Below are 14,067 nucleotides of genomic sequence, written 5' to 3' on the forward strand. Positions count from 1 at the left end.
GGAGAAGCAGGCTCCATGCACCGGGAGCCCAACGTGGGATTCAATCCCGGGTCTCCAGGATCGCGCCCTGGGCCAAAGGCAGGCGCCAAACCGCTGCGCCACTCAGGGGTCCCTCAATATATATTATATTTATTTATTTTTTCAATATATATTTTAAACTCGTTTTACAGAGCACTCTGAGACCCTTTTTATTTAATCCTCCTAAGAATGTTATAGGCTATTATCCCTCTTTTATAGATGACCCAGTAGAGGGACAAGGAGGATAAATGATTTGCCTTGGGGCCACATCAGTACTTGGCAATGAAGCCTGGAATAGAATTTGGCTTTCTTACTCCTAATCCAGTGCTTTCACCTTGAAACTTCACACCATCCAAAAAATGTTTTTTCTTAAGAATCTGGGCTTCTGGTTCTTTGTATTTTTTTTTTAAAGATAGGTTTAATCATAGTATACGTAAAGATTTGTTTTCTGCTTTTTTCACTGTGACATATTAATACTTTCCCAAGTTGCTACATAGTACTTTACCTAGACATTCTTCTAGGAATGACATTTAAATTTTCAGACTTTTCTTCAGTAGTTTATTTTGTTGCAGTGAACTTATATGAATATAACTTTTTCTTTTTATATCCTTTTAAACTACTTCCCAGAACTAAGTTTCAGGTTAAATGGTACTAAATAATTGTTTTATGGATTTTTATGACATGTTGCCAAATTTCCAAAATTATGTCACCATTTTGAACACACCAGCATTAAATGTTGTTATTTATAATATTCTCTGGTTTAAATTTTTTTTAAATTAGAGATGTAATTGTTAATCCTCTTGAGGTTCACATTTCTTTGGTTACTACTGAAAATGGAAAAAAATGTAGTATTTTATAACTTATGAGGCAGTATTTAAAATTTTTTTAATGAAAAAATATTTTTTAATTTTTTATATTTTTTAAAGATTTTATTTATTCATGAGAGAGAGAGAGAGAGAGAGAGAGAGGCAGAGACACAGGGAGAGGGAGAAGCAGGCTCCTTGCAGGGAGCCTGACGTGGGACTCGATCCCAGGTCTCCAGGATCATGCCCTGGGCCAAAGGTGGTGCTAAACCACTGAGCCACCGGGGCTGCCCACCAAAAATATTTTTTTAAATATGTTCTTGATCCTTACCTACTCCTTTTATTCCAGGCAAGGAATTGACTCACTCATGGTATTCCATAGGAGCAAAGAGCTCCACAGATGTAACGGATTATTTATTGACTGTTCCTCGGGTATTAAGCCATAAAGGAGTTAAAGTGTAGAACCAGACTCATCAGTGGTCACCAGGGTTGGATTATACACTGGGAGAGGGATACTGATAGATGTAATACGGTGGAAAAGCCACGAAGTTGGCCATCAGAATTTTGTCCAAGCTCTGAGACTTTAAGTTACTTTACCTCTCTGGATCCCAGTTAAAATGAATGTGTTAGAACTCTAAGACCTCTTTTAGTTCTCTAATTATTCTTAAGGACTTCCTGTATAACTTTCTGTAGACTTCTCTGGGTGGTAATGGTAGACTAAGGCCATTTGGTAGACTAAGGTCACCAGCAAGGTGATCATGCCTTAAAGGACAGTTTGGGAATCACTGTTTTTTGGAGCAGCCATTGTAGGTCTTCTGTAGGTCCATATTAGTTCCAAAGGAATTGTGCTTATATACCTTATTTTCATCTGTAGATCCAGGCAAGGCATCTGTAAGCTTCAAGATCAACTGCAGGCTTTGTTGGTTTGCATTTTGGTGACAGGTGACAAAATGCCACAGGAGCTTCTAGGGTTGAGCTATAGTAGGATCACAGCCTGAAAAAGATCCTTAATTTTTGCCCTGCCTATAATCACATAATGGAATGTAATTGCTGGAGGGATTTTTTTTTTTTTTTTTTCCTGGAGGGATTTTTAAGATCATCCAGTTTGGTTTCTTGTTTTGAAAACAATGAAGCAGGGATCCCTGGGTGGCGCAGCGGTTTGGCGCCTGCCTTTGGCCCAGGGCGCGATCCTGGAGACCCGGGATCGAATCCCACGTCGGGCTCCCGGTACATGGAGCCTGCTTCTCCCTCTGCCTATGTCTCTGCCTCTCTCTCTCTCTCTCTCTCTCTCTCTCTCTCTCTCTCTCTCTCTGTGACTATCATAAATTAAAAAAAAAAAAAAAAAAAAAAGAATAATTAAAAAAAAAAAAAAGAAAACAATGAAGCAGGCAGCCCAGGTGGCTCAGTGGTTTAGCGCTGCCTTTAGCCCAGGGCGTGATCCTGGAGACCTGGGATCGAGTCCCATGTCAGCCTCCCTGCATGGAGCCTGCTTCTCCTTCTGCTTGTGTTTCTGCCTCTCTCTGTCTCTCATGAATAAATAAATAAAATCTTAAAAAAAAAAAAGAAAAGAAAACAATGAAGCTATATAATAGCAAAATCAGGACAAGATCTCAGGTTTCCTGACTCTGTTTACTGTTGGCAAGAATATGCTTCTCTCCACACAAAGTCTGTCTTTTTTTCCACAGAGTTGGAACGCCAGTTGGAAGAGCAGAAGAAGCAAGCTCAGGATCACAGGCTGAAATCCCAGACGGTTCAAAATGTGGTACTGATGCCTGTGAGCACTCCTAAGCCTCCAAAAAGGCCCCGGCTCCAGCGGCCAGCTTCTACCACAGTCCTGAGCCCTTCTCCTCCCGTCCAGCAGCCTCAATTCACAGTCATCTCACCCATCACCATCACCCCAGTGGGCCAGTCATTTTCCATGGGCAATATTCCGGTGGCCACCCTCAGCCAGGGCTCCAGTCCTGTGACTGTTCATACACTGCCTTCTGGCCCTCAGCTCTTCCGCTATGCCACAGTGGTCTCCTCTGCCAAGAGCAGCTCACCAGACACAGTGACCATCCACCCTTCATCTAGCTTGGCACTGCTAAGCTCTACTGCCATGCAGGATGGGAGTACCCTGGGCAACATGACCACCATGGTAAGCCCCGTGGAGCTGGTGGCCATGGAGTCTGGCCTGACCTCGGCAATCCAGGCTGTTGAAAGCACCTCGGAGGATGGGCAAACCATCATTGAGATTGACCCAGCCCCAGACCCAGAGGCTGAGGATACTGAGGGCAAAGCAGTCATTTTGGAGACAGAGCTGAGGACTGAGGAGAAAGTTGTGGCTGAGATGGAAGACCACCAGCATCAAGTCCACAATGTGGAGATTGTGGTCTTAGAGGATTAACTGGGAATCTTGGGGCCAGGAGATATGTTTTGGTTTGGAATTTTAATTATTTGTTTATTTTTATCATTGTCCCACTCATTTCCACATAGGATCCTTTTTTTAAACAAAATTTCATTGTTGTAACTTAAAATGTTGGGTTCCTCCCACCCCCTCATTGAAAAATGGACAAAAACAAGTTGTCCTTCCAGAAGTTGAGAGTAGGTCACTCAATGTCCTAATCCTTTTGCACCAAGAAAGTTATTTCCTTTAGAGGAGGCATCAAAGATAATCAGAAACCCTGTTCAGAAAGCCCTTTCCAGGCTAGTCTGTCTATGTATGCATGTGGTTTTATTTTTGTAAAGATGCATTGACCAAACTTTGGAATATAGATCTGACACTGGATGGCAACCCACCCACACATGGATGCAGAAGGATACTTTATTTTGTATCCTGGAAAGGGCCCTCAGAGGCAGGTGCAAAACTCTGAAATGAGAGAAGGTTGAACTATGCTTGGAGGGAAGGTGGCATACCAGCAGCAGCTTAAAAAGGGAAATGCTTTGGCCAGGATGGGGCAAGGAAATTATCTTTGTTCCAGAAGTGCAACTGATGCCTCTTGACATCTCTAAGGGTTATTACCATGGGTGCCATTTTGAGAAGAGGCCAGTAATAAGTGGAAGGGTACATCTCCATGGACCAAGTGGCATCAGTAGCCTAGGGGCCTGTGGCTTGGCAAAAATAGAAATCCTGGTTGTCACAGCTGTGCTTTGTGATTCAAGCTCACCTTCCCTCCCTTCCCCAACTTTGTCAAAGCACTTAACCCTCTTAAACTAGGAACAGTCTATTCATTTGCAAACTCTGTGATGTGGTGTGAATTTTTCTGGTTCTTGGACTGTGGCTATCATGGGGGTGGGGCTCCAAGGCCATCATTTTTATTGCATGACTCCAGGTGCAGGGGAGTTCCTCATCCAGACCAGCTGCCCTTTTTGGTGGGGCCCTTTTTTGGCTTTGGAACCAAAAGCAGCCACTCATTTGGTGCTTCCTCTTGTTCTGCCCTCCATCCCTCAACTGTTAATAGCATCTGTCTCCTGGATCCCGCGGTCTTCAGCTTTTTGGCTGATTTGGAGAACAGTGACAGGTGCCTGCCTGCCATCATCCTCTTTTAGATTCATTTATACCATTTATACCACAGATGTTTCTGTGAGATATTAAGCTCATAAAAAAAAAACAAAAACAAAAAAAAAACAAACCTTATGCTTGGCAGGGAAGACTCAACAGCCCCAGCCTATCCTGAGGCACCGAGTAGATGTCTCCTCCTGAGCGAGCTTGACTCCCTGGGAAAGAAGCATTGTCTGCAACATTATATTATAGGAAATGTACCAGGAATGTCAATAATAATATCTTGGGGGGAGGGTTGGGTTTTTTTGTTGTTGTTTTGTTTTGTTTTTTATGTTGTATGTATATTTAGAGCTGGGCTATTTTCTGTGCTGTGATTCCTGCTCTTTGAACATCTTCAGTGTTTGGGGCAAGAATGGACCCTGGTTTTTATTTCTTTGATTACATTGTTTACTGCACTAGGACAAATATAGGGAAATTGCAGACAATTTAAAGGAAAAAGAGGTCAAAAAAGAGAGCACACAACCTTAGGAGTGGGAGGTTTTTGGTTTTGTTTTTTTGTTTTGTTTTGTTTTGTTTTTAATTAAAAGCAAAACTTTGACCTGTAGTTTCCTTTTTTTTTTTTTTTTTTTTTGAAAGAAGGCACCCACCTGAAGCCATGTTTCTTCCAACAGATGTTGGAAACCCTGTTGTCAAGGAAGTGAAAACTACGTTCTCCCATCCCTCGGATGGCTTTAATAGCTAGAGAAGCCCTCAGCTTGGGAGGGTCAATCTTAAAAGCCTTAAGGGTGAGATTTCTGAACCCCATATAGTTGTGGCTTTGAGCTTTAAAATTGTCTGGGGTTTTACTTTTCTCTTCAAAATGTTTAATAGATGTAGCAATCAGCTTAGAACAAACCTTTGGCCCTTTAGTGAGGGAATTGGCTTTCATTATTGCTTCTTTAGGTTTTCTGATGGTACATAAGCAAAAACAAAATTTCTATCTCAGCCTGAAACTGAAACTCGAACCTAAAATGGCACATGTTATGTGCCTATGGTGGTTTTTAGGGACACTATTCTCTTTCCCAGAGATGGAGGTCCAATTCAGGACAGAGGAGGAGCTCTGGAGAACCCCCACACACTAGCTCAGGTTCCTTTCTTTCCTCCTCCAGCTGTCTGTAGTGTTTTAAGGCAGTGTGACCATCATGCTTCCAAAGTCAAGAGGTCTCCTCCTGAAGACAGAACCTGTTTACTTTCACTCTCTGAATAGTCTGGCTGGTGGAAATACATGAGCTTTGTTGTTTTTTTGGTCTTCCAATAGCCTGTTGTTATTGCTAGCTGCTGTGGTACCTGTTGTTGAGTGGGGGTTTCCTCAGAGCCCTGGTCTAAATGATCTCAGACAGTGTGAGAAATATGCAAGCCGTCGGTATATGCACAAGCAGTTGCAATGAATCATTCCTCGGGCTGACTTGGCAGTAGCCATCTATATTTCTGTTCATTCATTAAATAAACATTTATAAGTACCATCTTTGTGCCAGGCTTTGTGCTAGGCACCGCCAGTACAGAGATGAAGACAGAGTTCTGCACTCAAGGACTTCATACTTCAGAGGTTGTCTAGAGTGAAGAACTATATTTCAATATAATTGGTTTCTTTTGTTATCCTATGTATTTTATTTTGTGCATTGAAAAACATTCTGAAAATTAGTCTATAGGTTTCAACAGACTACAAAAGTCATAAAAAAAAGTTAAGCCTTTTCTAGTGAAATATTGAAATATCGTCATACTGGGGCAAGTGCAGTGATGGAGCTGCTGCCTGGGAGCAGAGGAACAAGGCATCAGGCACCTAACTTGGCTTGGGGAGGGTGTGTGTGTGTCAGCAAATACAGGAGTACTTCCTGGAGAAGGTGTATACTCGAGCTAATTTAGGAGAGATCACTTTTGGCTAGTTTTTTGTACTCCATTTTCAAGTAGTGGGGCTCATTTATGTAGGAGCGGGGAAAATCCTTAGTCTTTCTGCTTCTGACTCCGGAGCTAGGCAAAGTCAGCAGCATGGGCAGTCTCTGGAGAGTACCCTCCTGGAAAAAGCCGAGTTATGCGTCAGCTTCTCTGAGTTTCCATTAGAGAACTCCAGTGCCTGATGAGAGTTTAGCTGGTAGAAGGTAAATGCCCCAACCTTCCTGTCATGTGGTTTCCACAAAAGCCTTGGAGTCAACTGTACACAGTTATTCTAAAGTAAAAAATGAACAATATACATGAATATTCAAGATTCAAAGCCACTTCACGTGAAGTTTCTCTCATGCCTCTCCACAGTAGGGAAGGAAGACCAATGTTAATACGAATGCCTTAGAAATTGATATTCAGCTCAGATGGTCTGACACTCTTTAGAGGTGGTGTTTTACCGCATTTCGTGAAAGGTACTAAGGTAAGTCTATGTGGTGGAAAATACTGAAATACTGGTATTGGTAATATCTGAGTATAAAGATCATATAATCAAGCATGAAATACGTAATTACTAGTTCACCGAATTATAACTGGTCCAGGTTTTGGTACTATTAGGCGGAAGAGATAAACAAAAGGTTGAATTCTGAAAATAGGCAAAAGGTTTTGATTCACTTTGGGCAATGCTCCTGAGGAGTCATCTCTGAGAAGAAAGTCACAAACTAGTCTAGGCCTTGCATTTTCAGACAATTTAACTAGCACCGTTGCTCACAGATTCCCTCACCCCTAGGATACCTCTTGGGGAAATTCTTACATGGTCTAAGGTATTATAATAATACCAAAGTTGTTGCGCTAGACAAGCTGTCAGTTCTGTTAGATTTAGACTCTTTGCCCTGGAATTTCTCTTAAGCAGCCCTAATTGAGTCCTTCTGAGGATTCCTTCCCAATCCAGGAACAACTTTCTTTGTCCTGATGTATATATACAGTTTGACTTTCTCTAGAAAGTTATACTTTCCTCTAACTTCCTTACCCATATTCCTACTTCCTTAGCCCTTGTTCTTGGGAGGCAAAGTTGATTTGGTTCCTAAAGTCTGCCGTATCAGTGATTCTACGTCAGTAACTCTTGAGACAATCATTTTTCTCAGGTACCCCAAGACCCAAACCTCAGCATACATGCATAGTCTGCAGTCTTCACTACTTAAAAAGTTTGCCCAACTCTATCAATCACCTGAATTGAAGGACCTTGGGGATGTGCTTGTGCAATGACTATCTAAAACCTGTCAGGGTGGTGGGGAGGGGGCGCCTGGGTGGTTCAGTTGGTTAAGCAGCTGCCTTCAGCTCAGGTCATGTTCCTAGGGTCCTGGAATTGAGTCCCACATCAGGCCCCCCCTACTCAGTGGGGAGCCTGCTTCTCCCTCTCGCTCTCCCTCTGCCTGCTGCTCCCCCTGCTCATGCTCTTTCTCTCTCAAATAAAATCTTTTTTTTAAATAAGATTTTTATTTTTAAGTAATCTCTATATCCATCTTGGGTCCTGAACCCACAACCCCGAGATCAAGAGTTGCATGCTCCACTGACTAAGCCAACCAACCAGGTGCCCCTAAAATCTATCTTTTATATCCAATTGATTCTCTACCCATGGCCCATGGTCCAGGCTAAGAGATGCCTGTTTCCTGGGTAGATTATTTCAGCCCGGTGTGATTCCTACCGCCTCTTCACAATTACCTGAAATTTCTGTTATGTTTTTTGAGCCTCTCAGCCTATAGTACACTACAACCTACTTGAAATTGCCTCTGGGTTCTCCTCTTGCATCTATGGTTTCTAATTATGTGCTTTTACTGATAGTTATGGCAAGTACTATGGTATATAGGGATTTATTTTTCTAGTTTGAGAGCACGAATGAAAAATAGTATTGGATCACATGTAAGGGTAAATGGAGGCTGATAATGACCCAGAAGGAAAGACAAGTTCCTCAATGGACTTTGTAGAGGCTTCTAAAGAAAGCATACACAGAGAGGGCTTATTTGCATTCTGAAGTATAAATTTATTTTTTAAAAATTCTGTTTTCAAAAAAAAAATTCTGTTTTCTCTAAAGATGTCTATCTATGCATGATAGAGCAAACTAGAAGCCCAGAGCTTTGATCCTCCTGAGACTTTGGTCCACATTTTTGTCTTAACTTTTTACGAAATATAAATGCATACAGGAAAGTGCACAAATGACTGTACAGTTTGGTAAAGTTAAACTGAACACACTCATTAAATCAGCTACCAGATCAAGAAAAAAAATTAGCACTTCACCCAACCAGGATAACCACTATCTAGCTACCACCACACAGCTCAGTTATACCTGTTTTTCTTTTTTTTAAGATTTTATTTATTAGAACACAAGCAGGGGGAGCAATAGAGGGAGAAGGAGATGCAAACTCTGCTGAGCAGCGAGCATGATATAGGGCTTCATCTCAGGACCTTGAGATCATGACCCAAACCAAAATCAAGGGTCCAACACAACTGACTGAGCCACCTAGGCGCCCCTAGCATTATCTCATTCAACATTATGATGTGAGATTCACCCATGATGTGTGAAATTGTAGTTGGCTTCTTCTCACTGCAGTGCAGAAACTAACTGTGCCATAGCTGATCCATCCTAATGATGGTGCTTAGGTAATTTCCAGTTTGGGGCTATTAGAAATTGTGTGTCTGCACATTCTTGTACAGGCTTTTGATGTGCATATATATGCATTTATGCCCACACAGACTTTCAAACTTTGGACAGTTCACATTAAAAATTCAAGGTACAGTTTTTCTTAAGAAACAAAAACAGTCTAGAAGATCTGACAACACTGGGTGCACATCCCCTCATAGCAACCCTTGAATGGAACTGAGGCCTATCTCTGGTGGAGCATGGTTTCCATATCACATGACCCTGTCACTCCCTGTTACAGACCTAGACTTTCTTATTTGGTAGCCTGGTTTTTTTTTGACTCTGTGATCTCTTAGGACACTCTTCCCCCAGATAACTGCAAAGCTTATTTCCTCACTTCCTTCAAGTCTCTGGTCACATGTTGCCTTATCAGAGTTATCAGAGAAGACTTCCCTGACCACCCACACTATAAAAAATGGCAACTTCCTCTGCACAATGTTTTCTAGTTGTCTTTACCCTGTTTTATTTTCCTCCATTTTATGCATGTGACATATTTTTTTTTCTTCCCCTAACTAGAATGGAAGCTCCATGAGAACAGAGCATATTTGTCTCTCTGTCACTGCTGTTTCTAGGCCCAGGTGGCTTGTAGTAGAAACTGAACGTGTATTTGATATATGAATACTAAATGGCCAATACTCTTTGAAGGGGAACTATGTATCAAACACTGTTCTAAGCACTTTACATATGTTAACCCATTTGGTCTTCACAACAATCCTATGTGGTGGGTAACATTACTTGCTTCATTTTACAATGAAGAAACATTTATATTCTACCGTAAACAATAGATACATTTGAATCATTTAACTCATCAAATTTATTAAACAGTCTTTAAACTACCAGAGAAGCCTAATACCTTTTAAAAGGAGCCCTTCAATGGATCATCATATAATGTGTTTTATTTGATAATGTGTTTAGTTAGCACTTAAGTTAAAATTTTCAGTTGTGGGATTGGGCCTTGATCAGCTGCAGCGTAGATAGGATTGTGAAGATCTGGAGCAGTGGTATAGTAGCTGATAAAATTTTGTGATCTATGCTGGGCAGCAAGTCCAGTTCCCCGTCTCTCCAGAGTTCTGGAGAAGTACTAGACGAAGGAAAAGTTCACTTACTGGATGAAGGATTTTATTTTATTTTATTTTATTTTAAAGATTTATTTATTTATTTGAGATAGAGTGCCAAGAAGAGTGAGAACAAGGGGCAGGGTGCCGGGAGGAGGGAAAAGCAGGCTCTCTGCTAAGCAGAGAGCCCAATGTGGGGCTCCATCCCAGGACCTTGGGATCATGACCTGAGCCCAAGGCAGATGCTTAACCAACTGAGCCACACAGGCACCCTGGATTAAGGATTTATTTATTTATTTATTTATTTATTTATTTATTTATTTATTTATTTATTTATTTATAAATTCATGAAAGACACAGAGTCAGAGACACAGACAGAGGGAGAAGCAGGCTCCCTGCAGGGAGTCCCATGTGGGACTCAGTCCCAGGACCCGAGATCACACCCTGAGCCGAAGGCAGATGCTCAACCACTGAGCCACCCAGGCACCCCTGGATGAAGGATTTTATTTTTTTATTTTTTAAAAACGCTTTGATTCGATCTTCATCTTTTTTTTATTTTTATTTTAATTTATGATAGTCACAGAGACAGAGAGGCAGAGACACAGGCAGAGGGAGAAGCAGGCTCCATGCATCGGGAGCCCGACGTGGGATTCGATCCCGGGTCTCCAGGATTGCGCCTTGGGCCAAAGGCAGGCGCCAAACCGCTGCGCCACCCAGGGATCCCCTGGATGAAGGATTTTAGAACCTAGATCATCTGTCCATCATAGGAAGTACTGATTTATTATTATTTTTTACTTTTAATTTTTTGTGAGTAATCTCTATACTCAATATGGGGCTCAAACTCATGATCCCAAGATCAAATTGTACACTCTACTGACTGAGCCAACCAAGTGCCCCCGATTTATTGCTTTGTTAATGGCCCTGTTTGAAATGATGCTGGTGTCAGGGTCCTTGCTTAGAACTCCTTCATTTCTTTGTTAAGAACCTACTGTGCAGAACACAACTCCATGTGCTAGTTGCTACATGGAGACCCTACTCCATAGAACATTAATAGAACTATAAAACCTTTACTAACTGAAAAAGCCAATATTCCCTTGCTCCAGGAACTACTGGAACTACTCTGCTACAGAAATGCTGGGTTCACACTGCTATTGACTGAAACACTCTAGTTAGCCTTTCTGAGCTGATTGGACCCAATTTTTTTTGGTAAATATTTTATTTATTTATTCATGAGACACACAGAGAGACGTAGAGACATGGGCAGAGGGGAAAGCAGGCTCCCTGCAGGGAGCCTGATGTGGGACTCGATCCCAGGACCATGACCTGAGCCAAAGGCAGACGCTCAACCACTGAGCAACCCAGATGTCCCTAGACCCAACTTCTTATATAGTTGCCTTGTTTGAGTTCTCTGTAGTTTCTAGCCAAGGACCAGGGAAGGATTTATTTGTAAAACATTGTCACAAATCGTTCAGACACACATTTATTGGTTTCATTATTCTTTCTTAGCACACTTTTAAAATTGAACCAGCCCTTCCAGGACATCCCTGGCTTCATTTCCCTTTGGCCTTATCTCCAGAAATCTTGTTTGCCCTCCATTTTTCTCTGTCTGATTGTCTTAGATTGAGACTATAAATTGATCCCTAGCACACTGCTACTTGGACTTCTAGCTTCTATGTATCAATAAAAGATTAAAAAAAAAGTCTTTGGAGCCAACATGGGGTTCCAGACATATTTTACCAAATAAGGATGTTTTAAAAATGGCCCCTCTTACTGTCATCATTTGAAAAGAAAGGGCATTTTACATAAAAAAGATAAATAATCTCATATTGATTAATTAATTATGTTATTTTTAAAAAAGACTATTTATTCATGAGACACACACACAGGCAGAGACACAGACAGAGAGAGAAGCAGGCTCTATTCAGGGAGCTTGATGTGGGACTCCATTCTGGGACTCAAGGATTACGCCCTGGGCGGAAGGCAGGTACTAAACTGCTGAGCCGCCCAAGGATCCCCTCATATTATTAATTTAATAATAATAAAAAATCCCTGTACATTGAATACATTTAGCTTTATGAAAACTCATTACATTATCATTATCGTTCTTACTTCCTGGAGGACTGGTGAAAATTTCTACTCTTAACCTCTAGACTCTAAGTTGAATCTTCAAGACTCCTTTACTGCTGGTCCTTTCTTGGTGCTGTTCTTCTCTGCCCTCAATATCTCTAACAGCTGCCTTTGGATTTGCACAGCTGTGAATTACTAGTGTCTAAAGGTCACCTGGCTCAGCTGCAGGTCTTTTCTTCCTTTAGCCTCGTTCTCATATTGCTCTTTTTATGCTTCCATTCAACCCATCATGAAATACACCTGCACATTACAAAGCCAATCACCCACTTACCTTGGGATTTCCACAGAGCCTTTCTTTTTAACATTCAATTAAACTGGTTAAGTCTCTGCACATTTAACTTTTTTTAAAGTTTATAATTTTTTTAATAAATTTTTTAAATTTTTATTTATTTATGATAGTTACAGAGAGAGAGAGAGAGAGAGAGGCGCAGAGACATAGGCAGAGGGAGAAGCAGGCTCCATGCACCGGGAGCCCGACGTGGGATTCGATCCCGGGTCTCCAGGATCGCGCCCTGGGCCAAAGGCAGGCGCCAAACCGCTGCGCCACCCAGGGATCCCTAAAGTTTATATTTTTAGTAATCTCTACACCCAATGTGGGGCTTGAACTCATGATATAGAGATCAAGAATCACATGTTCTTCTGATTGAGCCAGCCAGGTGCTCTGCACATTTAGCTTTTTTTTTTTTTTTTAAGATCTTATTTATTTGATAGGGCACAAGCAGGTGGAGCAACAGAGGGAGAGGGAGAAACAGGCTCCCGGCTGAGCAGGGAGCCTGATGCAGGGCTGGATCCCAAGACCCTGGGATCATGATCTAAGCTGAAGGCAGATGTTTAACTGACTGAGCCACCCAGTCACCCCTTACATTTAACTTTTTAACATATATGTTGGCCCCACCAGATTTTCATTACTAAAATGAGAATTGACATTACTAGGGAGAATTTTGAAATGAATGAGATAAATTAATTCAACAAATATTTACTAAGCTTTGGAATATAAAGATCAATAATAAAAATGTTCCTTATTCTTTTTCTTAAATTTTTTTTTATTTATTCATGAGAGACATACAGAGAGAGGCAGAGACACAGGCAGAGGGAGAAGCAGGCTCCATACAGGGAGCCCGATGTGGGACTCGATCCTGGGTCTCCAGGATCACGCTCTGGGCTGAAGGCAGATACTTAAACTGCTGAGCCACCCAGGCGTCCCTCCTTATTCTTTTTAAAGATTTTTATTTATTTATTCATGAGAGAGACACACACACACACAGAGGCAGAGACACAGGCAGAGAAAGAAGCAGGCTCCATGCAGGGAGGGCAATGCGGTACTTGATCCCGGGACTCCCTGCCCTGGGTCGAAGGCAGGCACTCAACTGCTGAGCCACCTGGGTGTCCCGATAAATGTTCCTTGTTCTATAGGCAGTCTTAGACTTACGGGAGAAGCAATATGTAAGCTCAAGGCTTGGTTCTTTTAACCTGGGGTCCATGGGATAGATGGGCTTGGGAAGGGACTGCTCAATGCGATTGCTGGCAAAAATTTTGATGCATGTACCTTTTTCTAAGGAGAAAATTAATTTCTCCCATTAGATTATCAACTAAATGCAAAACTTCCAAAAGAAAAATGAACACTGATGTAAACAGAGAATTTTAATACAGTAAAATGTTACAATAAGGAAATATGACTAACATTATGAGTGAACAAAGAATAAAGCACGTTTCTGCTTGGGGGAAGAAATAAGGCATCATTTGATGAGGGTCTCAAAGACAGATAGGAGCTGGGCAGGTGAAATGACCAGGCATTTGACGCAGAAAGAATTGCATGTGCATTACTTCAGGTTCCAGAAAAAATGTGTGTGGAGGGAAAAGTTCAGTGTGATTGGGGCATAAGTACATGGTGAGAAATACCAGAGAGACCAGAGAGAGTGGCAAGCTTTTGTACATTGTGTAGACTACAGAGAACCAGCAGAAATCTTTAAA

The 14,067-nt window shown here is 41.6% G+C and overlaps 1 protein-coding gene across 5 annotated transcripts in view; it reads left to right on the forward strand.

Annotated features, from left to right (window-relative positions):
* The window catches only part of GMEB1 (glucocorticoid modulatory element binding protein 1), a 36,333-nt gene extending 31,427 nt beyond the window's left edge, over window positions 1-4,906 (forward strand). For all 5 annotated transcript variants that reach the window (XM_055332694.1, XM_055332698.1, XM_055332696.1 and 2 more), the window contains exon 10: window positions 2,507-4,906. In XM_055332694.1, coding sequence (XP_055188669.1) covers window positions 2,507-3,207 — 701 coding nt within the window. In that variant the 3' untranslated portion in view covers window positions 3,208-4,906. The remainder of the gene's footprint in view (window positions 1-2,506) is intronic.
* The last annotated feature ends 9,161 nt before the right edge of the window (window positions 4,907-14,067 follow it).

Source organism: Nyctereutes procyonoides, unplaced genomic scaffold (genome assembly GCF_905146905.1).
Source record: "Nyctereutes procyonoides isolate TBG_1078 unplaced genomic scaffold, NYPRO_anot_genome, whole genome shotgun sequence".
Lineage (NCBI taxonomy): Eukaryota > Metazoa > Chordata > Mammalia > Carnivora > Canidae > Nyctereutes > Nyctereutes procyonoides.